General features: G+C 37.4%; 1 protein-coding gene across 2 annotated transcripts in view; it reads right to left on the bottom strand.

Moving 5' to 3' along the window:
• Window positions 1–27,637, bottom strand: part of LOC145674432 (uncharacterized) — a 509,074-nt gene that overhangs the window by 306,193 nt on the left and 175,244 nt on the right. For both annotated transcript variants that reach the window (XM_081744485.1, XM_081744486.1), the window contains one exon: window positions 9,386–9,586. In XM_081744485.1, coding sequence (XP_081600611.1) covers window positions 9,386–9,586 — 201 coding nt within the window. The remainder of the gene's footprint in view (window positions 1–9,385; window positions 9,587–27,637) is intronic.

Genomic DNA, 27,637 nt, shown 5'->3' with positions numbered 1-27,637 from the left:
CAATGATCGAGCGTCTTAGAGAGGTAGAAAGGAGCTCAATGGCCATGTGTCTTTAGAGTATACAGGATGGGTACCTCTTAATGAGGAGGAGTCTTAAAGAGTTGGTGGTCTGATAAACCGGACAAGATTGATGTCTTCTGAAAGATAAACAGACAGATATGTTCTTGAGTTGTATGAGTTGAAGTAAAGGGCTCTTGCCCTTGCTTTCCATTTCTTGTTTTCTTGGCTTGATGTGTTTGATACTTTGCTGGTTTCATGAGCCGCAACTACCGCTGGCTCACTGCTGGTCGTCTTTGGTGGTTACATTGGGTGAGGCATCCTGTACAGCTGTCGTCGGGATTCCTAAGTTGCAATGTTCGTTATGAGTGGATATTCAAGTGCTCTTATCTGGCGCCAGAAGGAAGCTGACTGTTTGTTTCTGAAATCTGTCAGGTGTGGTAATTGCAGATCTTCATGCATCTGAACCACCCTGGTATCCCATGAGTGTCCTAAACGTCTTTTGTGGTGTTTTCTCCTCTTTTATGCTAAAATGTCTATTACCTTCGTTGATCTCCGCCCCTTGCCGACCGTTGGTGACGGTGGACCACGTCTTCTTCGTGGAGTGTCTGTGGAGTGTTTACATCTAGCACCATGGTGTGGAAACTCGTGATTGCATCTAGTATGGTGTGAAAACGCGTGGAACTTTAAAACATACATGTTTCACGATCTCGCGGTACCTGCGCAACGATTTGAATACAGTAAGTTGCTGTACTGGGATACATTTTTAAGAACTAATTGAGTACTCATTGCTTTCGTACCAGGGAATTGTGTGCTATACTATTTGAGAACCTTATTTTCAAGTGAGAACATTTTTCTTCTTTTTCTTCGAATTTCACCTTTAACGGCCTCTAAAGGTTTGGGACAAAATGTTCCACAGTTACTAATTATACAGTAGAATTGAGCAAACGAAGTGGATATATTCTTTTTTATATATGGAAACGACTATCTTTACGTTGTAATATTCACAAAAAAGACTTCCCATTTGCATAAGGTCTATCGCATAATTGGAAAAAGTCCATCGTATAGGTTCAGAAAACGTCAAAGGTGAATCTTGTAATTCGATAGAGGTGAAATTGTTCCTTTTTTAAAAATAAGTTCATTTCTAAATATATTTTTATCCAATACTATTTGTGTCTTTTCCTAGAGTTTTCTGGCATTTTACAAGTAATATGTGTGTCACTGTTAGAAAGTATGTACAGAGTATCCCATAAAGAACGGAACTTTTGAAACACCAGCCATTTCTGTTCTAGTAAGTTGGCAACACTGAGCGTTACACGACTTTTATCTGCTGTCCTTGTGGTTAGTAGTCTCAAACTCCATGAAATGTTTGCTCAAAGTCATCACAATTGACTTATTCGGTGCATTACGTTGACCACACACTCCACGGAGTTTCCGAACAGTCTATACACAACATTCACTAATTTTGTAATACGTTTTAACTATGACAACACGATGTTCGGTCGTGAAGCGTTCCATTCTTACCTGTACAGAAACAGATGACGATCATGCGTTATCCGGTGCTAAGTGACTTCTACCCACCAATACAACAGATGAAAATCTTGTAACGTTCAGTGCTGCCAACTTACTAGAACAGAAATGACGAGCATTTCAAAAGTTTATAGGACACAGTTTGCATTACTATTAGATGAAATTAAACAATAGACACAATCAATCACTTGCCAGTGCATATGCTTTACGCATACAGTACACAAATATATAAACCAGCGAAATCAGCTATTATTGCAACAAACGCCACACATTTTAGCGACGTAAAATATATTTTGTTTATTCTTCTTGAAATTTAAACATGGAAATTTACTATCAAGTATGTCAAGATGTTTGGTTCGATATCGTAAATAGAGTGATACACGCTTCACCTTTTCACAATATTATAATTAAAACAAGTGAGTATCGTTTCACAGTATGACACTACTACTTCCAAACTACGCGAATTCAATAGTCAAACTTGAAGCAAAACTGTTGCTATAACTACTGGTTGCAATAGAGTAATAATATCAAAGGTAACATCTATTTCTCGGACGCTTAATCCATATCAAAAAGAAATTACTCACTATCTCTTTATGTCTTCGTTTTATGACGAAGATTGAAATAAACGATTTTTGGTCTCAGATACTTCCGGTTTGAATACAGGGCTAATGGAAGAAAGAGAACATATTCTTCGGACGCTAAATCGATTGCAAGAAGCTGCTTCTTCATACGTTGCACCGTTTTTGCTCTACGAAAATACAGTAAGTGTTGAAACCAAAAATAGTAGTAAATCTAAGCCACTTCCAGTTTTGGTAGAGTTTTGTGAATAGACATGATATAATGTCTTGAGGCGTTGAATTTCTTGCATAAAACGCATCTTGATAGCATTTACCGTTTTTGCTATATGGAAATCAGTATTGAATCCGGAAATAGTAAATTTGAAATACTTTCGTTTCCGGTAGAGTATTGTGGATACTCATGATATGTTGCCTTGGGATGCTGAATCGTTTACCAAAAAAAAAAAAAAAACTCGCTATCACTTACCAATTTTGTTGTATGACAATAAACGTTTAAACCGAAAACGATTAATTTGAACCACTTGCGGTTTGAATAGAATTAACGGAAAAGACAAATTCTATCTTTGGGACACTGAATCGATCGCAAGAAACCACATCTCGATTTCTCTTAGCGTTTTTACTGTGATATCTAACGACAGACAGACGGACAAAGCCGTTCTGTAAGACTTCCGGCACTTATGCATGGTATAATTTGAAAGTCTAAAGTCAAATTGGGGTCGCGGTGCCTCAGTGGTAGAGCGTTCACCTCTGGTGCATGGCGTCCAAGGTTCGATACCAGCTCGTGTCAAGTGGACTTTGTGGTGAGCAAACACCGTGTTTGTGGGTTTTCTCGAGGTTCTCCCGTTTCTTCTTACTTTATTCGTTTCACCATTGCATTCATTTCTCATCATCACCGTCTTCTTTAGCTTAGCCGCGATAAACGTGGGACTTAAAACTCAAAGATTTCGTTTCATTTTTAAAGTAAAATCATAGAAGAAGTCATAATTTTGAACTAGATCTCATTAACCCTTGCACTACCAACGAGAGGGGGATACTTTGTGCCAATACAGCATGTTTTTGTAGTTACACTTCTAATCGTTTCTATATAATTCTTATATATATATATATATATATATATATATATATATATATATATATATATGTGTGTGTGTGTGTGTGTGTGTGTGTGTGTGTTTGTGTGTGTGTTGTTGCTCAACATGTGTAACTAAAGTTTATACCTTACGATGGTGCAAAATAGACGTCAGGGTATCTCATACATTTGCTATTTTAAGTTGGTGAGTACCAGGGCCGTGCCGTGGGAGGGGGCGACGGCCCCGGGCGCCGAAGTAAGGGGCGAAAAATCGGGAGAAAAGGAGACAAAAGAAAGGGAAAAGTTACTTGGAATATATGTATGGAGGCACTGTCGTATACTCTCGCCCCGGGCGCTGATTTTCCACGGCACGGTCCTGGTGGGTACAAAGTACCTCCCGTTGGTAGGAGATGTGACTGATGTTTAGAAGTGTCAGTCATAGACGAAAGTATAGAAAATAGCCGTTAATCTTATGCTGTGTACTGTTCACTCCAATCACTGTTGATTTCTATGAGAGTCTCTAATTTGATTATTTTGCGAGATATATTTAATCTTAATAGGTGGGACCTTGGTAGTCCGTGTTACAAAAAAGAAAAATATCTAGGTAATGCAAGGGTTAGCTGTACAATGTACTGTCATTTCGCCAGTGCCGCAATCACAAGGTGATGAGATCTACTTTAGGGTAGATCAAGGAAAATTAGTTTTAGAATATCGAATTCTAATAGTACGGAAAATCTGCGTACTCGCATGCCAATAAACATTAAAATATTAAATAATATGAGCAACATTACACTCTTTAAGGCCTAAATTAGATTGGAAATCCGATTTCAAGGTGACACTGTTGACTGATAATGGTGAAATAACGTAACTTAAAATGTCCTGTATGGTTCGATGGTTGGGTGGGGCGTGGAGAGAGTTCAAATTGCAGGCACCTCCACGTCCTGAGATCTGGATCGTTTTAGAAATAATAATTTTGCAAATGGGCGAAGAGCTGCAAGCTAATACTTTCACCTTAAATTTGAATATATAAAATCACTCACTAGGAAAAGTGGGTTAAGAAATGGTGTAGGACTCAGAAGCAAGCGACTTTTTCTATACGGAATTTGGCTTCAATTTCTGGTTGGAACGCATTGCTGTGATTAAATGCAGTGTTAAATTGTATGTACGCGCTTCACCTAGCCTAGGTTTCAAAAAAAAAGGTCAGATAGACAGTGCTAAAGCAAATGTTGGAACAACTTCTAGCATGAATTGTTTGTTTCTTGTCAAATACAATAACTCAATTCTGTAACAGTGGCAAACATCTATTCCTCTTAGTTAGTTATCACAGTTTTGATATGAAAACTAGTCTTGCTTTTGTCACGAACAAATTCCTTATCATTGAATATGGAAACAAGTTTTCGTTTTATTTTTTTTAACAGATGTAGAAGGGAAATCCAGAAATGACAAAAGAGCTAGTTGCACTGGAATTGCAAACATATATTGAGTGAGATTCAAGATCGATATTGAATTCTGTGAGAAGGATTACCATCTTTCCTCTGCAGGTGTTTCATCTTACCTTTCACGAACATAATAGATTGTTATTTAAAGCAAATAACCGAAAAAACGAGATTGTATTTGTGTGTTTAGGCCTTTGTGAGTGAGAGTGTATTTTCCATCCCCTTCGTTGTTCATGATCGGGTAGAATACTTAAAACCGTGGCTTTTAAGATTTGTTCTTTCTGGAGAAAAGGGGGCGACAAATTACCTAGAGCTGGCCCTGTCCATCATCATTCACTTTAATCATAGTGTCCCTTAGCCTAAGTAATCGTGGGACGTTAAACTGAAAGATTTCATTTTTGATTTCAAAGCAGGTTGTTAGGTTGCATAGCAGTAAGGAAAGTATTACACATTATGATACCTGTTTTAATACAGTTGAAGAAGGTTAAATCTCCTTCGAAAGCTGGCAACACTTAGCGATGATACACACTTTATAAACTCCCACCCTACTCATTTTAAGTCGTGCCATATCAGTTTTCCTTGACAGAAAGTTTCCCCTCGCAGCGTTATCGGCTATCCCAACACTATTGGAAGCAAATGACGGGAAGTTTCATTCTAGACAAAATTCAATTAGAGACACTTCTCAGTTGGGACACACGAACGAGGCTGTTGACTGTTTTTAATTTCAAATTTAATATCATGGTAATAAAGTGATGTACTGTATTGTGAGGAAGAGCTAAAATAACGCCTTCAACGAATGTCATATAAAGATGCAAAATTTTATGTTCCAACAACCTATAAAACACTTATCGCACATATAGGGTTACATTATCATATAGAAGATACTTTCTACTGAGTAATATGTTCATAGATGCTAACAAAGCATAACATGGCGATAAAATTGAAAGGGAAAAGAAAGAAAAAGCAAGGGGGAAATAGTTATGAGAAAGAGATCTATTTAACTGAAGGAAAATAATTTGATTAAATACTTTTGAGGAGTAATCATTACTCGTAACAATTAGAATCAATTAAACTGTACGCTTTTAAGTTAAGATATTCCTATCCTACAATTTTTATACGTGTTTTTATGTTTCTAATACACAGGACAAATAAAAAAAAAGTCGTGTGTAATTTTGTTTAGTTTAACGGCCCAAGCGTATGTGCTTTACGCCAAAGGGTGCAGGTGATTATTGAAAGTGAATGATTTTAAAATTACAAGGGACATTCGGAAAGTAACCGATTGGTTAAGGGAGAAAGACCAAAGTAAAAAAGAATTATATATATATGAGAACTACTTTGCTCTATTTTTCAGCATAGTTTCCACTAACATTCAAACACTTGCCATAACTCTGCACTAGCTTAGAAATTCCATCAGCATAAACATTTTCCGCCTGTGCCTAACCTCTGTCACTACGTCATATAACCCAGTCCTGGAAATTTGTGGAAATTCATTGGAAAGCTCCGAGATTGTAGAACGTCGATTTTCACGAACTTTTCCATAAATTTTCTGAACGAGCTGATCAGTGACTATTGACGATCTGCCACTATTCTCTTCATTCACTTTTAAATGAACGAACCCATTCACGAATAACTCCTTCACTAATCACACTTGGTCCAAAGTTTCCGATGAATAATTGCTGCCGAATATTGTTTTGCTGTAAGAAAATCATAACAGCTCGTACCTCCCACTTGGCGAGATTTTCTATTGTAGTACACATTTTGAGACGCTATAAAAGTGTAACTAGTGATCAGAAAACCTTCACTCTACCACGGCTGGATGCAGACTGATCTACCGCGTACGTCTGTTCAAAGATTGTAGCGCTGCCCCCACTATTTCACGCATAGTGACCAATCGGAGGTTACTTTCCGAACGCACCTCGTATTTTTTTGCTTTCCCACTGAGGATCGAAGCCGTGACCACGTGCATCAAAGTCACTTGCGCATTCCACTGTACATGTCGGACTTGTCATATAACACTGAGGGGCATGGTGGCTTAGTGGTACAGCGCTTATCTACGCTGAATAGGATCCCTGGTTCGCTATCCATCATCATTCACTTGGTTTATTCATCGTCACACTTTTTGCTCTCCTTTTGGCGCTCAAAGATAAGAACCCACATAATTAATTACGTCAGTTTTACTCATGGATTGTCCCTGTTCTCAGGAACTATACGGTACATCCACCCATGATTCAAGGGTGCCAGTACAGTCTATGGATCAATGGATTTTTAAAATATAGAAAATAAATGTGTAATGTTATTAAAAAAACATTGTGTAAGTAACGTAAGTAATCAAGATAAGTGGGAACTTACCTCTGCCTTGTCTAATAACGTACAACAAAAAAACAATGTTTTATGCACGCATTAATGTATAAGGAAGCCATTACGAAGTAAGCTAAAGTCATGTGACAATGTGTGAACTCATGATGTGGTATCACGAAAGTTTCCGAGAAGTATAGAAACAATATCATCACGTTGTCTTGAAGTTCTTACCTCAACCGTTCTACGTCCGCCAGGGATTTGAACGAAATCATAGACTCTCATATTGGGGCCTTGGTAACCCCTTTAATTATCACAGAATCATGAGTGGCACATCGTTGGAAAGCTTATAGAACAGATTTCAATGAGGTAACATTTGTGGAATTCCCGCCCTATTCGTAGAAAAAGGAAACAACGATATTTAAAAAGTAGAATTTGGGGGGGGGGAGGCTGGCAACTCTCTTAGTCACTCTACGTTAACAAAATAATGCTAATGTGTAGGTAATGCACTTATAATAATAATAATAATAATAATAATAATAATAATATAGAAAAATAGCAGCCAGTGCTACAGTACAAAGCGAAACAAAAATTCAGAACGAAATTCCTTTAAAAAATGTCCTGTACGTCATTTTTCGAAGGGCTGTTGCCGTCATGACCTTCCTAATTATCACAGAGTCATGATTGATACATCGTCGGAAAGCTTAAGGAACACGAATTCCAAGGAGATAACAGGCTTCTACCGCAATTCAGTGAAAATATATCTTGTCTTATATGGAACCATCCTGAAAATAAATGTAATTTACGTCAAGAAACTGAGACAAAAAAAAAATGGCCAACTTCGTCTCCCTTCCTCGACACATATAAGCAACAAGTACATATACAGAGTATTGCCATGTAGTGGACTACTTCATTGTTTCACATACCAATTTTCATGAGTGTTTCCTCAAGAGGGAATCGCTCTAGAAAAAATCTGATAGAAAAAAATGAAAGTTACCTCCCCTCCATCGTGGTACCCTTGACATACATAAAATGCACATCTGCAAAAAGACTCATCCTTTAGAAATACATTGATATTAAAATTATTTTCATAGCTTAATTAGGGGCTGAGGTATTTAAGTTTAAACATTTGCGGTTTACACAGTAGTTGCGTCAATGAGCGTTTAAAGGTTGAACATACTGAGGAGGAAGGAATGGTAAAATGAGCTAATATAAAAATACATGGCATATAACGAACGCAGTATTTACAGCCATAACGGTTAAGCTCTCCTAAAGTGAATTTCCACTCGGGAATTCAACTCCTTCCGTAAGAAATTATGTTTAAACATACTAACAGTATATTTCTTAAAGAAAAGAACAAATATATCATTAATTTATGTATGGATCCATAAACTATATTTGCAAGAAATTAAAGATTAAATTCATGTAGGAAGCAAGACAAGGGAAGAGTTGTTTTGTGGTGCATCAGTTTGCTATTAATATGTATGCATTTAGCAGTGAATGGACCCGGGTAAGAAAATAACACCGATCCAGAACATGAGTACAAAGTGATACCAAAAAATAAATAAATAAATAAATAAATAAATAAAATAAAATAAAAACTCGTACAAAAACGGAAACGGGAATATTAATATTTAAAACTGGGTTCTACATTCAACCCCGGCAAGGTTCTAGATTACTGGTCCCCCTTCCCTGGATGGGGGCCACTGATATAGATGATCCAGAAGAGACAAAAAAAACTGTATTATTAGATGACCAAAAGAAAATAATTCACTTTTTTGGATCTTCCGGGTCACCTATACCACTGACCCGCATCTCCCTAACCCCCTATCCAACCCGACAACAACACAATTTTCTATAAAAGTATACCAGGACAACCTTCGACTACTTCAAAAAACCTAAAATATCACTATTTTACAAAATCACAAATACTTCTTCAAAGCATAGGGGGACAAGACTCCCTAACCCCTCGACAACAATAAACATTTCTACACACGTATGACGCAAAACCCTCTAACCCAAAATGCTAACATATTCTTATTAATATAATTAATAATAAATAGTGTTCACAGCAACTAAAGAAACATCATCATCGCAAGCATGAGGAAGAAGGAGCCTATATCAGGTAAGCAAATACTTCTATTTATGAAAAATATAGGGGGACCAGTAATCTAGAACCTTCCCTTCAACCCCACAGTCATATCGTAACTTATAGTTTTACTTGTAATTAAATATTTGACTTTTTATCTTAAATCTATACAACTGAAAGTTTCCATGGTTCATCATTCCTGGCTACTTCCTCAACGATGGCTCGTGTCTAGATTTATACTTAAAAGCACGAATGTGATATTCAATCATAGGCGAGAGTACGAAATGTGGAGATTAAGAATGTTATCAACATTGCATTTCATTACAATTTAATAGCAAGCGTAAAGAAAGGCAAAGGCAAAGCATAAAGAATGAAGAAAATGATGACTTACCTTTTCTTGCGTCTTCTTCAACTTCCTGCATTCATTACGCTTATTAATATTTTCAGTGTAGCTTTTGGCTTCACCTGCATTCCAATTTGTTTTAGTTCCCAATTGTGCTTTATTTTTCATGTTTTCAATATTACATTCCTGATTCCTCTTCTTACTCTGAAGTTCATCCAGTTTGAACTTGCTCACTGCTGGTGCTGCGCTCTATTGAGTTTGGGGTAAATATAGAAAACAACTGAAGGTTAACGCGCGAAGATCATTAATAAAACTTGTAGAAACTATTGTAAATAGGAATTCCTTTATGTTAGAGGCATGAAATTTGGTATTTACTCATTTAAAATAATTAAACATATGTTTTTAGCGTTTTTCGATATATTTGATCCAAAATAAAAGAAGTGGGATGAGATTGCATTTATTATAATGTATGATGAAATGTTCAAAGACGTCGAAATGAAATGAAACTAAATGTTTCAGTCCAATATCCCACAGTAATGCGCTTTAGGCTAAAGGAAATGAAAGATTAAAGCAAATTAATGATGATGGAAGCATTGATGAAATGATAATAGAATGGGGGAGGGAACGGGGGTATTCTAAGAATACCCACAGACACGATATCCCCCATAAATTTACTTGACAGGGAATTGAACCAGACTTCACACACCAGAGATAAGCGCTTCGCCATTGAAAATGAAATGAAATGAAATTTTGAGTTTTACGTCCCACGGTTATGCCGGTTAGGCTAAAGGAGACGGTGATAATGACTAATGAATGAAATGGTGGAATGAAGAAAGTGGGAGGAAACGGGAGAACCCCGAGAAAACCCACGCACACGGTGTTTGTCCACCACAAAGTTCACTTGGCGGGAGCAGGGTTTGAACCCGAGACCCCTAGCACCAGAGGTGAGCTTCGCCATTGAGCCACCGTGCTTCCGTTTGCAAAAAATCAAGTAGGTACCTGAGTCTCTTCCGAAAAGTTTCTGAAGTTTGAAGTCTTCTAGAACAGGAATCTTTTCATATTCTGGAGATTTTCAAAACCGAAACTTCCCAGAATTTAATAATATTTGTGATTAGAGAATTTCGACTTTTCGGATTTTTTTTTTTTTTTTTTGAATTTCGTAAATTTTCTGAATCCGAAAGGAATTAAATAAGAAAAGGAATATACGAAGATTTAAGAGATCGTTTATTTTTCCGTAGAAGTAAATTATTGACCCAAATTTGGGGACAAGCTGAAAATCAACGAAACTGTACCCAAGTAAAATAGTTACAAGGGTATTCTTAACACTATTGTCCCAATGTAATATTTTTCAAATAATTTCCCAACTAGACCTATCATTCCCCCAACGGAGGGCTAACGATTTGTGCTACTTGGCAAAGGTGAGAAAAGGACTATGAAATCAATCAAAAGCACAAGACATGGTACGGTCACATCCTATTGAAGATTTTAGATATCATACTGTCGAGATCAGTGAAACAGGATAGGGTGCAAACTGCGGAGGAATTAAGAGCACACTTTGACGGACTTTAATAATGGACAAAGGACGAGTGTGTTTGAGCACACTGTTCACCGTACACTATTAGATATGGCCCTCCAGCCGATGTCCCACATGTTTACCAATATTAAGCGCACGGCAACATCAATAACGACTGGAATGAAAGCTCAAAATCACATCACATCGTACTAATTACTTCTTTATCATCCTATTTTATTTACCACATATCCTAAGAGCATGATCTGGAACATTGAGACTACAACTTTTGTTTTCTTATATAAAACGTTGGTTAAACTAGTAATATGTTTTCGCAGCTGGTAATAGTGAAAATTATTTCTTCTGCTTCTTACATCTCCATCATGCTAAGAGCCGGAAAAAGTACCCTTCTCTCCACTGTCCGGGTCCAAAGGAAGATGGTACTATTTGATGAATTGGAAACCTTATATGAGCTTCAAGAGATATATACCAGGGAAGCAAGAAAGTTCGTGCGCTTTTGAACCACTCCCGCTTCCATTTGGCTGCTGCGGCGACATCTGTCCCCGTAGCATGAAAGTTTTGACTGTTTGGGAAAGCTTATTCATTGACGCATCAGCCACGGTGAATATAACAACGCATTTGTCAGTATAGGGTGTAAAAATCGCTCGTGATCATGTCAGTGTCAAATGAAGTTTTTAGAGCTTGTTTGCTTTACGAGTTTAAATTGGTGACAAATGGTGCAGAAGCAGCTAGAAAAATATGTGTTGCGCTTGGAGAGGGTGTAATAAGTAAATGTACAGCACAAAAATGGTTCCAGACCTTTTCAACTGGTGACGAGACCTTTCAAGATAAGCCTCGCTCTGGGAGGCCTAAATCAGTGGATATGGACCACCTGAAGGCCTCTATTGAAGATTATTCCAGTCAAACATGTGAGGAACTTGCTCACCGATTCGAGGTAAGCAGGAAAATTATTCGGGTAAGTTTGCATCAGTTGGGGAAGACCTGAAAACTGGGTCAGTGGGTCTCTCACGAGCTGACCGCTATGAGCCAAGTTCTAAGACTGAATATCTGTTCATTTTTGTTGACGAGACACAAAATCTGTCCAATTTTGGACCGTATAATAACTTGTGACGAGAAGTGGGTCATGTATGACAATAAAAAACGGTCATACCATTGGCTATCACCGAATGATCCGAAGCCTTTGACTGCAAAACCGAACATCCATCAACACAAGGTTTTGCTTTGTGTTTGGTGGACTACAAACGGTATCGTGCACTACAAATTCTTGGAACGTGGTAAGACAATTACCAAAGATGTGTACTCATCACAACTGAGAACGGTAGCCATCAAACTGACCCAGAAACAGCCAGCACTAGTGAACAAAAGAGGTGTGCTCTATAACCAGGACAACGCGCGCCCTCACACCGCAAAACAGGCGCTGGAAGTAATCTCAGAACTTGGTTGGGAGCTTGTATCTCATCCTCCCTACTCCTCAGATGTCGCCCCTTCGAATTGCCATTTATTCTTGGCCATAGACAACTTTATGCGTGGCAGGCAGTTCAAGACTGAACAAGACGTCAAAAATGCAGTTGCTGAGTTTTCCGAGTCTCGGGAACAAATATTCTACAAAACTGGCATTTACAAGCTTGTTGAGCGCTGGGAGAAGGTTGTAGAAGCAAATGGAGGCTATTTTGCCGAATAAACAAACCGTTAAAACCCTGTAATTGACAGTTTTCTTCCATAGTATAAAAGCGCACGAACTTTCTTGCTTCCCTGGTAGTAGTTGTTTCTTATTAAAAGCCGACAGGTAATCCACTAGAATCAAAACTAGTACAAATGACTATAAATGGTAAAGTAATTAAAGCAATCTTGATTTAATGGATCTTCATTCTATTTACATATTTCTATTAATTATTGCTAGTGTCTCATCTATAATATTAAAATTTTTGTCCCTTACGATACTTAATATTTCAATCTTCAATAATATTCTTTTTATTTACAGTCCCACAGACTATCGTCCTAACTAACCACATACCAACTTGACATGTGTCAACATTCTTAACACATTCTGCCAACAGAAGAATTTTATCATGCCAGACTATAGGTGACCGTTTTAGTGATACATCAATTGACTGATTACAGTAAGTAGTCGGTTATTATAACATTCAACTTCCAGTCAAAATACTCAAATCCGAATTCTGTCGCTTTGAACTTTTTAACATACCTCAATTTCAATATCAATTGTGATAAGCAACATTTCCTCTGGGGAAGCAAAGACATGATTGAATGGCAAAAATGACGGGAAATTAGAGTATAGGTCAATGAATGGGGACAAAGATTTACAAAGTTAGTTTCTTCAATTGTTCCAGATTTGATGTTCTCAAGCGATTTTGTAACTCATGTACGATAATTATTTGTTCCTTTCTTGTAACATTCAGTATGTAATGACATACATATAATGAGGTTACAATGGCATTGATATATAGGGTTCCATTGGACAAACAATAGAGATTCGCCTTAGAAAGAAAAAATGGTTCTTTTATCATCTGTTGCACAGTATCAATACTTCTTTTCGTGAAGTCAAGTGCTTTTGTTGAGGACAAATGCGTTGAATTTTATCTATCCAGGCGGTTAACATCAGCAAATGTGTTGGACAAAAGATAATGAAATTATATCAGTTAGGAGTCCATGTTGTTTTTCTTGTGGCTATACTAGAAGTAAAATTTCATACGACATATTGCAGATGGACAAAGCGTAATAGACAGATGATGTCTGGGAGTGAATGACAGAAAATAATAGAAGAAACAAAGGAAGATATAATCAAACATCCAAAATAAAGGAATTTGTTCTGATCAGCACTTGAGAGAAAACTGAAGAAAGAATAAACATTAACACAAAGACTTAATAATGCCAAGCCAAGACAACATGAACAATAACTGGTTAAATTATACAAAGACATAGACCATTATTTTAAGGGAAGTGTTCGCGAAGAATTAGCAGATTAAGCAGAAGCAAGCAAGCAATAAGGTTGATCTGAAGTAATTATTTGAAAATAAGGCAATTATCATGAAAGAGATCTAAACAGGATCAAAGACCTGAATGGAGAGGTACTTACGTAAGATAAAGTCTAAATGGAAAGGTGGAAACAATATTTCCAGCAACTGCTAAACAGAGAACAAGAAAATGAACCTAGAAACAAAAAAATCGTGACCTAAGAATACAATATAATGATGTAAGATCGAAAGCTTAAACAAAGTAGTAAATGCAAATACTCTTACCTTAAATGAAGTAAAGCATGAAATCAAACAATTAACAAATGTAAGGTTTCTAATAAATATGGAATATCTTTGTATATTTTGCTAGCAAATCTAGAAATTTTAGCGAAACACGTATATACTGTAATATCCAAAATGTGGGGAACAGATAGTTATCCAAAAAGCATGGAAAGCTGTAGTTAAGCGTCTGCAATTCTCAACAAGAATTAATGCATTAGGTGAGTTTCCTTTCCTTAGTTCCAAGCGATGTTTATTTTTTTAAAGAAAGAAATCAAAGTAACCAACTACTTTCAGTGTGATTGCATCAAACGTAGGCTATTTAAAATACTTTCAAACGCTAATATTCATTTAACACCATCATCTACTGTTTCTATACAGAGTGACATTAATTTGAGTTTTTATTTTGAAATTTCTCCGCGGAAATTTAAAATATAAAAAAGTAACTAAAAATGTGCACATCTGCATGAAGAAATCTTAAAAATTGTTAACAACACAAGATTTGTTCAAAGAGTGTCTGAGAGTAAAGCGATAAGAAAGTATCCTTAACATAATATGTTTGAATTGTTGCTCATTATCTTTAAAGTAAGACCCTGTAGCTTCCACGCAGCGAACTTACTGTTCCTTCCACTCCGGAAGTAAGTCTGAAATTTCTTTGCTTTAATTGCTTCCAGTTTAGCAGTTGCGTTACACATGATATCCTTTCTGGAGTTGTTGAATCGTATATCTTTGAGTTTCATATTGATTACTAGTTGAATATACCCATGCTTCGCACGCGGGCTGTATTTGGAAGTCAACGAATGTGGGAGTATCACCATTGAACTCACCGACCGCGGAAACTATGGATTTGATATTCATATCGGTCATTTTGGGCTATTTTTACATGTCTCGGATCCCCCCTGTTGACTCCCGACCTGGAGCCGAAAAGCGTGAATTTGGAAATTAATGCGGTGGGAGTTTCACCATTGATTTCAGCGACCGCGAAAACTATGAATTCGACACTAATATCGGTAATTTTCTACTACTTTTACATGTCCTGGTAAACGCCCCCTCAGACCCCCTGGCTCGAATCTTGACATAAACGTTTAACTCTGGTCTAGAGCCTGGACCAAGGTATTCGTGACTAAAATTCGGTAACCCTCGGTTGATTTGTCTGTTTGCCAAACTGGTTCCGGTAACCCCCTGAGCCCCTGGTTCGAAATTTGAGAAAGGTCTTAATCTTGATCTGGAGCCTGGACTAACGTACTCCTGACCAAAATTTGGTAACTCTCGGTCCACTTATCTGGTCCCTAGGCCACGCATAGACAGACAGACAGACAAACACACAAACTCTTTATTTTATTTACATTAGATTAGATTGGGAAAGCCAGAATATGCAAGCAACCAGACCCAGGTCTAGAAAGTATGGCAAACTATGCCAATATTATTCCTAAAAAACAAAATATGGTTACTTGAGCGTAATGAACTGGCGCACTGTCCTGATATACCTACCAGTTGCACGATACCCATAAATTGGTTCTCCTTCGAGGAACTATATCATGTACGTGGCGTAGAACTCTAATATAGTAATTCTTCATAGCAGTTCGTCCTGTTCATACAAATTTGTGAAGCACAATTATACGCGAGTAAAGGGAAATCACTAACGTCACTTTCCTTTTGTACCTCACTCTCATTCGTGTTTGTTGGGTTTTCTGACGGATGAATGTTTACATTGGAAAAACTATGTTTTGGTCACCAATCTCTACCCAAGCTCTCAAGGTTTCCTCACCGGCAATCACAATATTGAGAAAATCAGGATTACTGACGACAGACTCTAGCATGCCCTGCGCCGCAAATCCGATGCGGATTTGTTTCTGTTTCTTCCAAAGTAGCCTGGGCTCAAACTTTGCAGCAATCCAGTACGCGCCAAGATCTTCCCTTTAAAAAAACGTACAGAAACTTCGTTGATATCAATGAGATCTGCTACTGCCCTAACGGTTAAACAACGTTTACCAAGATGGAATGTCAGAGTGTTTCAACGATCAAAACTCGTTACTTCAGCCGTTATGCCATCTGCTCTACAAAGTACAGCATACAATTCGTCAATGAACACGACTAGATCACACAATATTTTTCCTATCTACTAGACACTGAAATACGTGACGATTACGTCTCTTACCGGACATGAGCACGGTAAATGCCTTAATATCTCTGTGCAGTATTGCCATAGTAAGATTTTAGTTTTTGATAGAATATAAACTCGGATATTGATTGGACGGGCATTGCATCCTGATTAATATGAATCATCATTTCAAAGTTTCAGTTTAATAACTGTTTCCGTTTCGAAGATTAAACAATATCAGTGGAAATTGATCAGCTATGTTTAAAGCTTTTTCAGGCAGTGAGTTCATAAAATACTTCAACTGTTTTCATTTGTGGTCCATCAAAAAGCACAGTTCATTTAACTCGCAATGATGCACTTTCAAATGATATTGGTTTTATGAAGTTGGTGGTGTCAGCAGAAAATACATATAAAGGAAAGAAACTAAAAACATTTATGAACATTATGGATGTAAAATTGAATTTTTATTGTCTTCATAAGCGTAATAAAAATCTTTCATACATAAAACATTGGCATTTTCAACGATCCTAAAGAGATCGTTACTGAATTCTCTATGCCTTTCTGTGTGTGTGTGTGTGTTATTTGCAATTTTTTTCAATTTTGAGCTCTCCATTCGATAAAGTATCGAAAACTGTCTGAGAAAGTGATGGAGTTTTTCCGTATCACTCTTACAGTTCCCGAGATATTGGCTAAAAAGTTCCGATTTCGGGAGATTTAAGAAGCCATATCTTGGGAACCGTAAGTCATAGAGAGATCATGTTGGTGTTGACAATACCTAAGAGAACGGTGAACATTTTGGTACCAAATAGTAACAAGTGGCCACTGGCCAACTGGCGTCCGTTCCCCAGATGTTGGTCCAAAAAGTTCGAATTTAGGGAGATTTAAGGAGCCTTATCTCAGGAACTGTAAGTCATAGAGAGATGATATTCTGCAAATTATTCAATTTTGAGCATGTGTCTTCCTGAAACAACATGTTGCAGAACGTTTTAACAGAACTCTTAAATAAAACATGTGGAAAAAATTAGTACTCCAGGAAATTATAAATGGATATATATGTTAGAAGAATTGATTAATGCATATATAATAAAGTGCACAGAACAATTGGTATAGAGAAGTTAATAAGAAAAAATAATTCTTTTTAATAATCGTACTGACAATGCTCTTAGAGCATTCTCAACTGGTTTCTTTCGACCCTCGTTTAACTATAAACAAGCACTATTAATTGTTATTTGGAGCCCCGAGACCGAAAACCGCACATATTGCAATATAAACATACATAATAACTTAGAGGTGCATAATTAGAGAAAGTAAAGAAGTCTACCTAAAATTTTGCTCTAAAATTTTCGTGCATGAAGTAAATTGGTTTCACACCAATATATTCAAGTAACACTATATTTTAAAAGTAACATCTAAAGGTTAAAATATATTTAATAAACTTGTCTTATATATAAGACAAGTTTAGAAGTTCTGTTTAATAAAGAAAGGTTCAAATATCAATCACATTTACGCAAACAATGTTAATATTTCTCTCAGGTGATAGCAAAAGCCTTTTTTCAACTCTATATTACTTTTGTCTCCCGAAAATGTTTGTCATTTTAATGAAAATTCAACCTCGTAGAATCCGGAGTAAAAGGAACTGAAATATGAGTACAATATTGAAGCTGCGATATCAAGTGTTTGTTCTAGCAATTTGATGTCTGCAATAAGAACTTCTGTTCTTCTTTTCTTTTCAAAATGAGAGCAATCGACGAAGGAAAGAAAAAAGAATGAGAACCTATAAAGGAGTGAAAAGAGAGGTTTATCGTCTTTGCTTGTGTACGCAAAGAGAAAGAAAAAAATCTTTTCATCTCTGTAAATCTATTCTATATCGTAAAAACTGAGAAAGAAAACTCTAAAGGCGGTCCTATATCAATTGCGTTATCTTACATTCAGGAAACTAACACTGCCATCTTCAGTGAGAGACAGAGTGTAGTACGGTTCAGAACTACAAAGAGAACAATATGTTTGTTAGAATGATGACACCTTCTCTTGCTAGAATGTTAGTGTAAAGCTTTCAATTCTTTTGAAATTAAGATTTTGATATTACAATTTTAAAAATAGTAAATATCTCCGTCGCAGAAACAAGTAATGTTTATACCATTTCAACATGTCCTTTGAAAAATGGCGACCCAACCAGGATTGTTGCAATTCTCAGTTCCTGTCTTTTTCACCCTATTGGTCAACTCACATACATACTAGCTCCTCAATCTAGAGCTTAGTATCACCACAGTGCTTTCTACCAGAGCAAAGTAAAGTGTCTTGACCACGTTAAAGTTTTACTGACCACTGTGCAACTTTTTAAGTTTTATTGCATACAATGTGAACATATGAAATTTATTGAGGGTAATTACATTGAGCTTGTGCGACTTTGAGTAAGCTCCGATTGCAAAATGATTGTCTCTGATTCAAACGGTATTTAAGTCACTTTTTATTTTTGAAAAATACATTTTCAAGCGACTGCATACGTTCTTTTGCTTATTCTACACACTAGCAGTACTCAATCTTGGGAAACAAAGTAAAATTACCAAACGAGAAAATCAGTACAAAATTTGATGTTTGTTGTAGATCTGTTAGACATGATACATTATTGCATACAACTTGTCGAAATATTACTCTGCCTTGTCCCGGTTTATCTAACTTTGAAAATTATTTCTATTGCATAGCCTTCATGTATATTCGACATTTTCCAATGTATTATTGAAAACGTAATTATGTGTAGTCGATTCTAAAGTAAACAAAGACAGTAAGCAAATTATTTTAGCGTTTTCACAAATATTTCTTTCTGTGAAAATAGTGTAGGTTAAGTGTTGCTCCAGGGATAAAAGGGAGTTTCTCATTAGACTGAGATTTGTATACCTAACACTGAACTTCTATTCAGACAACGCATTTATACACTAAATTACAAAGGGGTCGAAAACCTTTGGTAACAATACAGGTTTGATCAAATGTTAGCAAATTCAAGATGATAGTGCTCCGAAAAATGTTGCGTCAACAAAATTTTAACTACAAATTAACAACGTGAAAATGTGAAATACCCTACGTTGGGTTAACAAATATTTCTCAACGTTGAGTCTCCTATACCAATCACATAGACGCTATAGGTCTAAGTTGGAATAAATATGAATTCCAATTAGTAAGTTTCCATATTGTAGGAAAAACTGGCACGTCATTGATTTTCGTTATGCGAACCACAATTTTAATAGTCCATAACCCAGGAACCAAAGTATTGCCCACCAGAATATTTTATATGCATATTAAGCTTAGTAGGATTTAGCGCCATGTAGTAAAGTTTGGTCAAGATCGGACAGTAAAGAATGATATATATTTTTATTTGTTAACTCCTGGAAAAAATGTGGTCAACTCCAACCCCTAAATATGATAGCCCGTAGTTCAGAGACCAAAGGTTTATACACACAGTAAGGTTGTAAATAACAGTATTTCACATATGTACTCATATTGTCCAATGTTGCCAGCACGTCAAATTTGATCGAGATCATGCGAGTTTGATCAAACGCATACAACATAGAAGCCTGTCGGTAAAGAATCCGATTATCGTCCCGGAGAATCAATACACTCACCCTGACGTTAAGTCCTAATCCCCTTCAAACTAGTTCCGAACAACGCCTTTGCTGCCTCTGATGCCTTTGTTGGAAAATGGCCTGGAACTCCTCATTGAGCAGTGCTACAAAAGCAGTCGTCGTGTTTCATTAAATTTCCTCTCGGGTGCGAAAGTGAGTTTCTTTTGGTACCTTTTATTTGGGAAGAGACAAAAGTCTGACAAAGTTATACCCGGGGAGTAGAGAGCTTGACGAAACATGGAAATATTGTGCTGTGGTGAAATCTACAACCACATGAGCTGCATGAATGGAATCATTACCCTGGTGCTATCTTCTGTGTTTTGAAGTCATAGATCTGGTCATTTCGGACAAAGAGAAACACTTGGACGAAGAAATGTCTGAAGAGAAGTTCTTTGTATCTTTATGTTCTTATACTCATGTTGCATGTTGCCTCGGAAATCAAAGAATACAATCAACATTGGTTTGATGTTTTTCTACACACTTGGCGATCTTCGAATCTTCGTAAACTTTGTCAGGCCTTACCGAGGTAGTATGTATCCACGGAGTCGATTGTGACTTCTTTCTCTCGTCGTATCTGTAAACTCAAATATTTTCCGCAATAGAACGATCCACGAATTGCAGAACAGAGTTAGATATCAACCAGTTGAGAATGCTCCAAGAGCATTGCCAGAATGAACTTTAAAAAGAATCAAGAGATGCAGCGGGAAGGATAACTGATTGTTCCTACATGTAAATCATTTTTACCCGTACTTTCTTCTCTTTCTCGTAGAAATTCGCAAAATATAATCTCTCTGTGACTTACGTTTCCCAAAAAATGAGTCCTTAAATCTCCCTAAATTCCAACTGTTTTGACCAATAACTTGGATCCGGTGGTCAGTTGGCCAGTGGCCACCGGGTATAATTTGGTACCACAATTTTCATCATTCTCTTAGGTGTTGATCAATAATAATATGATCTTTGTATGATTTACGGTTCCGGAGATATGGCTCCTTAAATATCCCGAAATTGGAACTCTTTTTGGCCAACATCTCAGGAACAGTTAGTCCTAAAGAGATTATATTGATGTTCATCAATTCCTAAGAGGTTGGAAAAGATTTTGGTACAGATAATGGTGGTCACTGGCCACCGGTTTCGCCAATGGCCAGTTGGATAGTGCCCTTCGGCTACTATTTGGTACCAGAATATTTACCATCCTCTTAGATATTGATCAATACAAATATCATCTCTCTCTAACTTATGGTTCTCGAGATATGGCTCCTTAAATCCATTTTTGGCCAATATCTCGGGAACGGTAAGAGCGACGCGAAAAAATCCATCACTTTATCAGATAATTTTTGATGCTCTATCGGATGGAAGACCCAAAATTGAAAGAAAAGTCGCAAGTAACAGACGGACCGACAGACAGACACGCACACAAAGACATAGAGAATTCAGTAAGGAACATTTCAAGTTCTTTGAAAATCGAATTCGTTAGATATTCATTTCGAATTGAATTTTTTCCTCTTTGGATTTGAATTTTTCTGGTGAAACCGAGTTTATTACCATTCTGACCTGATTTAGGACGAGAATACTTTGAACAGGGGTAACTAAGAAAGATGTTTGGAAACTTGTTCACAAATGAGAAGTCCTTGCTTCTCTACGTTTGCAGCCACGTCGAATCTGGAGAACTTCTTTGCATTGTCGACGTTGGCGAACTTCAAATACAGAAAGCATCAAGGATACCGGAAGAAAAAATCGGAGTCAGTTCTGTAGATCCTGTTTCACCTGTCACTTCCGGCAGTGCTTCGTCCTTGCCAATCATCGGTGACCTAAAAGAATGTGTGCATTGTAGAGTTTCATCTCTGGTGCGTTGTGTTTCTGGGTCAATCCCAGCGCTCGTCAAGTGAACTTTATGGTAGAGAGCGTGAGTTTTCTCGAGGTTCTCAAATTTCTCTCCACTTCCTTCATTTTACCGTTATCGTCCGTCTGATCATCACCACCTCCCTTAGCTTCGGTCCATAAATGTGGGAAGTTAAAAGAAGAAAGAAACCAAAACCTATAGATTATGGTTTTAGAATTTAATTCACAAATTCTGGATGGAAGCCAACCACAGATTCATACTGACAAACGAAACTCACTTGTTCCAATCAGTGAAGGAGAATTCAGAACATTCTATTAAAACAATATACCCGAGACTATTATATGGAAAATACAACAAAAGAAAAACAATTCTACTTATTTACTTTTGTTTTCTGTTGAGTATTATTTTTGTTTATCTATTACCGTATCCCATCGGGAACGCTATCTTACGTTTCTGGAAAATCACACGAGTTTTATGACAGCTTGGTAATTTAGAGGGAGCTATTTTATTTCAGCACCTGTGCAAGAGAAAACATTACAATGGAAGGGAAGAAATGAAGACAGGCGTCAAAAGAAGAAAAGGAGAAGATGGAATAGAAAGCTGTAAGGATGTTAACAGTGTTTCTATCTACCCTTTATTAAAATTGTTACGTTAATTTCATTTTACCTGTATGCTTTATTTTTCTTATTAAAATGAGCAGGTAACAGTGTCAATGGTACACGATGGAAAGTAGTTTCGTTTGCAAGTTTCCTCATTTAACATTGAAACCAGAAGTGGTAGATTTTAAGAGAGAGACTTGGTTGTATGGAAAATATATCTTGCGATGCTTAATTGATTACAGGAAACCGCTTTTCGTTGTTTGTTTTCGGTTTTGCTCTATACTGATCATCGTTAAAATCGGAAGTGGCTGATTTTTGCCACTTCCGGTTTAAGTAAAAAGTTAAAGAAAATGGTATGCTTTCCTAGAACGCTAAATTGACTACAAAAAGCCACTTCTCGCATTTACCGTTTTTGAAATGGAAAAATGAAACGAAATCTTTAAGCTTTACGTCCCACAGTTATGCCTACTGGACTAAAGGATACGGAGATGATGAGAAATAAAAAAATGGTGGAATGAAGAAAGTGGGAGAAAACCCACGCACACGATGTTTGTCCACCACAAAGGCAACTTGGCGCTAGCTGGGATCTTATCAAGTAACCCATGCACCAAGGTGAACGCTCTACCACTGAGGTACCGCGACTCCTTCATCGTTTTCGGTCTGTGTAGAATACAGCAAGATTGAAACGAAAATAAACATCATGCGGAAAAAGAGGAAGTGATAATGACGAAGAAATTCAAGTACTTGGTATCAATACTACAGGAAAATGCACAGTAGAGGAAAATGTAAAAGACAGAATTACCAGCGATTGGACAAAATTTTGAGGAGAGACAGGAGTATTGTGTGACCGTTCGGTAGCAATACTTCCTTAAGAGAAAGTTTACAAAACAGATCTTCCGTATTGTGATATTTTAGATGTGGTTTGTATTTATAAACACCAATACGTGCTTTTTTTGGTAAACAATATCATGTGCTCTTCTACTACGACTACTACAAGAAGCAGACCACAAGTATAATCGTCATCAAGTGACAAAAATATCAGCCAAACCGCTGCCCAGGAGAAGGTATAAAACTTCAAGTAACTTCTCAATTGACACCACTTTCGACTGATCAATTTCTCTCTCTTAGCTTGCCTGGAGCTCTAAGGGTCTAACCTAACTCAAGCCTGTTAGCCTGCCTGGAGCTTTGTGGGAACTTAACAGCTCTCATAGGTTGCCTAAAGCCCTGAAAAATTTCAAATCGCAACCATCTAGCTTGCTTGGAGCGCTGAGAATTCCAAAACCACTTTTACTTTACTTGTCTAGATCTCTGTTCAATTCCTTCTTATGACTGACTAGGCCTAGAGAAACCTAACTTACGCAAACTACTTTACAAACGTGTATTAATCTTAAGTCCACCTTATAGTGTCTTTATTACATTATATATAACGAAAAGTTCATAATTAAAAAGTTATGAAAAAGCTGAATCCCGTGTGCTACATTGTTTTACCTTCTATATTATCAAGGCAATTTTATAATATTATAGAAACGGAATGATGGATGAGGAAAAAGAGAGAGGAACGAATGTTGCTCAGATGAAGATATTGCAGTGGATGTGTGGAGTGACGACGTGGATGAAAAAATAGGATTAAAGTGGTCGAAGCAGCAGTGAAGGTAAGGCCAGAAGTGAAAAAAAAAAACTGCAAGAAAGTGGACTTCAATGGTTTGAACATGTATGAAGAACTTTGGTATATATAGCTCACCAAGTGGATACTATAGAACTGAATGGGAAACGAGCGCGACAAAGACCAAAGTAGAAGTAGCTAGATTGAACGAAGGAAGATATGGCGCAGTTTGGTGTCTCAGTGAAGAGACAAACCACAGAAAGATGTACGTCAGAGATCCATGAACCTGACCCTAGCTAACTGAAAAAAAAGTTTTAGTAGAAAGAGAATGGCAGATCAATATTGAAACCGGAAGTTCTAGTGGAAATTGTAATATCCTGCTCGGTTGTGTTTACAAGCACCCAACATGTGCTTCTATTTACAAACGTCAACCATGTGCCTCTTATTACGGATTACTATGACAGACGACAGAGACAACAGCAACACAACTGGTCATATAACAAGGGAACAGCAGCTCCACAGCCTTACGTGGAGCACCTAAACAAGAGAGGATTTCAAGGAAAGGCATCAGTCTCCGACTTGTAAACCTACCTTTAGCTTGCTCTGGAGCTCTAGGAGATACCTATTCCAAACCCCCTAGTTTGCTTCGGAACTATAGGCTTCCCATCTGCTCTCTTAGCTTGCTCGGAGCTCTGTGACTTTTAACCCCCTCACTGCTTGCACGAAGCATTGGGGATCCCAAAATCCACTCCACCTAGCTTGCTTCGGAGCTCTGTGGAGACCTTACCCCTAGGCTGCTCGGACCTTGGGTCACCTCTCTTTACCCACTATTAGAAAATTTACATTATACTAACATTTTGCAATATACTGTTTATACTGGATTTTGTAATAAAAACCGGTAGTGATAAAACGATTCGGGACTGTAACTTGCTCTACCTATGATCTACTAAACTCCTGCACAAGTAGAAGTTTACAGTATCTATCACTTCGGTTTCAATAGAGAGTTAATAATGGAGACGAAATGTATTCTTGAGATGCTTAATCGATTACAGGAAACCGCTTCTGGCTATCTATTACCGTTTTCCCTTTATGGTGATTAATGTTGAAGTCCGAAATTTTTCACATCACTTCCGGTGGGTAGATTACCTCCATCAACGAACTAGATTCCTAAATTTCGAACCTATACATCCTGGCAAGAGTTGGGGAATACATCAAGTAATGTAGTTCATAAGATTGATTGTCTTCCGAACATAAAGAATACATAAAGGAGTTCTTGTAAGCCCAACTCATTAAAAGTGATGTAACACTTCTAATTCTACGTCCCACGATTATGCCTTTTGGCTGATGAAGACGGATGATTAATGACAGTAAATGATTGTAAAATAATTGATATTATGCAAGTAGATTGCAGGAAACGGGAAACCCAGGTAAAACTCATGGACATAATGTTGTCTCCGATGAAAGGCACATGGCCTGCGATCTTTTCAAATCTTTCAGTTTAGCGTCCCAGAATTATGCCCTTTAAGCTAAGGGAGACGATGAGTAAGACAAGTGAATGATGGAAGAATTGGTGGAATGAAAATGTAAGAGAAAATATGAGTACTCCTAGAAAACCTACAGGCACGATGTTGTCCACTACAATGGTCTGAGATCAAAACAGAGACCAATAACATAACAGATAAACGAACTTACACTTTTCTTAAATTCTTCCCAGCCGGGACTTTTGTGTAGGCTTTTCTACTTCGTCCATTACGAAACGAACACGAACACAAAATTCAGGGCAGTTAAAATTGTCTACGCTCTGCAGACTAGGGATAGGCAAAACCAGTTTCTAAAAAACGAAATCCGAAAATCCAACATATCGGTTTTCTCCAAAAACGATTCGGTTTTTCATCGAAACCGGTTTCGGTTTTCTTCGAAACCGGTTTCGGTTTTCTTCAAAACCGATTCCGTTTTAATCGAAACTGGTTTCGGCAAAAACTTTTGGGAAACTCATAAAACTATTTCTGTGCAAATGGAATCGTTTCCTGAAGAACAACGAAACACTATTCAGGTCCGAAATAGAACCAATTTTGAAAAACTAAACTGGTTTTGAAGAGAATCGAAACCTTATCCGGTGAAAACCCGAACCGGTTTTGGAGAAACTGCAACCGGTTTCGGTGAAAAACCGTTGTTTTGAAAATTTTCAAAAAAAACTGTTTCGTGTTTTCTTACAACCGAGAAACTTTTTTTTTATGCCCATCACTACTGCAGACAAACCCAAACCTTCTAAGGGTTTTGCCTCAAGATCGTCAGTCTGACGCCTCCTATTGCTCGACTAAACCACAACGGAGCCACTTTCAGAGCAAACAGAACATCGTATTGAGAGTTTGACTAACGCGTGATACTAACTTCTGTATTTAGAAAGACGTTAGTGACTTTAGGACAAAGATTTGTATCGAAAAAAGGCAAGCCACAACACTTCCACAGGGTTGTCCTATCTCATAAGGAGAAATCAAGGTAAGAAAATTATATACCAATACACGCTTTCTCCTTATACCTATTATCTCTATCAATACAAAACTTCGTACACATTTTTCTTATTTCCTATACTATTTTCTAGATACATTCGGATTGTGTGCTTTTATTCGGGGTCACTCCAAAGGGGTCCAAAGTTGATGGGAGGGATTTCTGGAGGGGATTTTCCCGACACTCTCCCAATTTTTCCTGTTCAAGTACGTAATGGTCCCCAATACATAGCACCTCTGCAAAGCGTGTTTCATGCTGAAGAGAATGAACCATAAACCATGATTTTCCAATGAACAATGTTGATGCAATAGCTATTTCACTGCGAGTCTACGATTTTCTTTATACTAACAGGTCTAATGTGTCCCAGGGACTCACTCCGTTGTCCATGGCACCTAATTTTTTGTGCATGAACATATCTTTGTTATGTTTATCAAATGGGCTCGGATGTCCGGATAACATGTTCATGTCCGTTCTTTGTTATCATAATATTTCACACAATTATATAGCAGATCAAGGTGATAAGCATGATTCTTATTATTTGAATAATGTTGATGTTTTTTTTTTTCGGAAATCTAACTTGAGATCTGACCACCCATAACTTAGGAACCGAAACCCAGCACACCATAATGTTTCACAGTCTCATATATCAGTTCAAGGTCTACCATCCTTGTAGTTGATCGCAATTGGATGAGTTCAGTTGAATGTGTACAGTCCGCAGCAAAAAACCTGCAACATGAGCATTATGTTTATTGTAAAACTACGCCTAACAGCACAGGGAATCAACATAATGTCTAAGTGGCACGAATCACGCCAGGAGAAACCTCGGCGTCCTCCCCTGCACACTTATTTTGGAACAAAAGACTTCGTCGTTTCACAAACTTACATGCTCATGTTGCAGGTTTCTTTTGCTGCGGACTGTACAACATACGCAACACATTACAACGAATCTAATATCTCGACAAAATCAACATAGTTGAAAAATTGATATAATTAATATCTCATGGACTCAGAACGATATCACGAATGAGCAAAAATTTTAAATAGAATTCTTACTCGGCAAATACAGTGACATACAGATAGAAACGGAGCGGTCGCTCTGCAACCGGGACCTCCTACTGATAGGTGGGGAAGTTCAATCGAAAAATATGTACAAGAGAGAAAATAACAGAAGAAGGTATCATAACACGTGGTAAGAACTATAAATGTCAACAATGTAGACAGAGGACTCCCAACACATGGGCAAAGAGGTA

This window comes from Thermobia domestica, chromosome 17 (assembly GCF_964235325.1).
Source record: "Thermobia domestica chromosome 17, izTheDome1.hap1.1, whole genome shotgun sequence".
Taxonomy (NCBI): Eukaryota; Metazoa; Arthropoda; class Insecta; order Zygentoma; family Lepismatidae; genus Thermobia; species Thermobia domestica.
The sequence above is the reverse complement of the archived record's forward strand: the minus strand, read 5'-3'. Positions and strand labels throughout refer to the sequence as shown.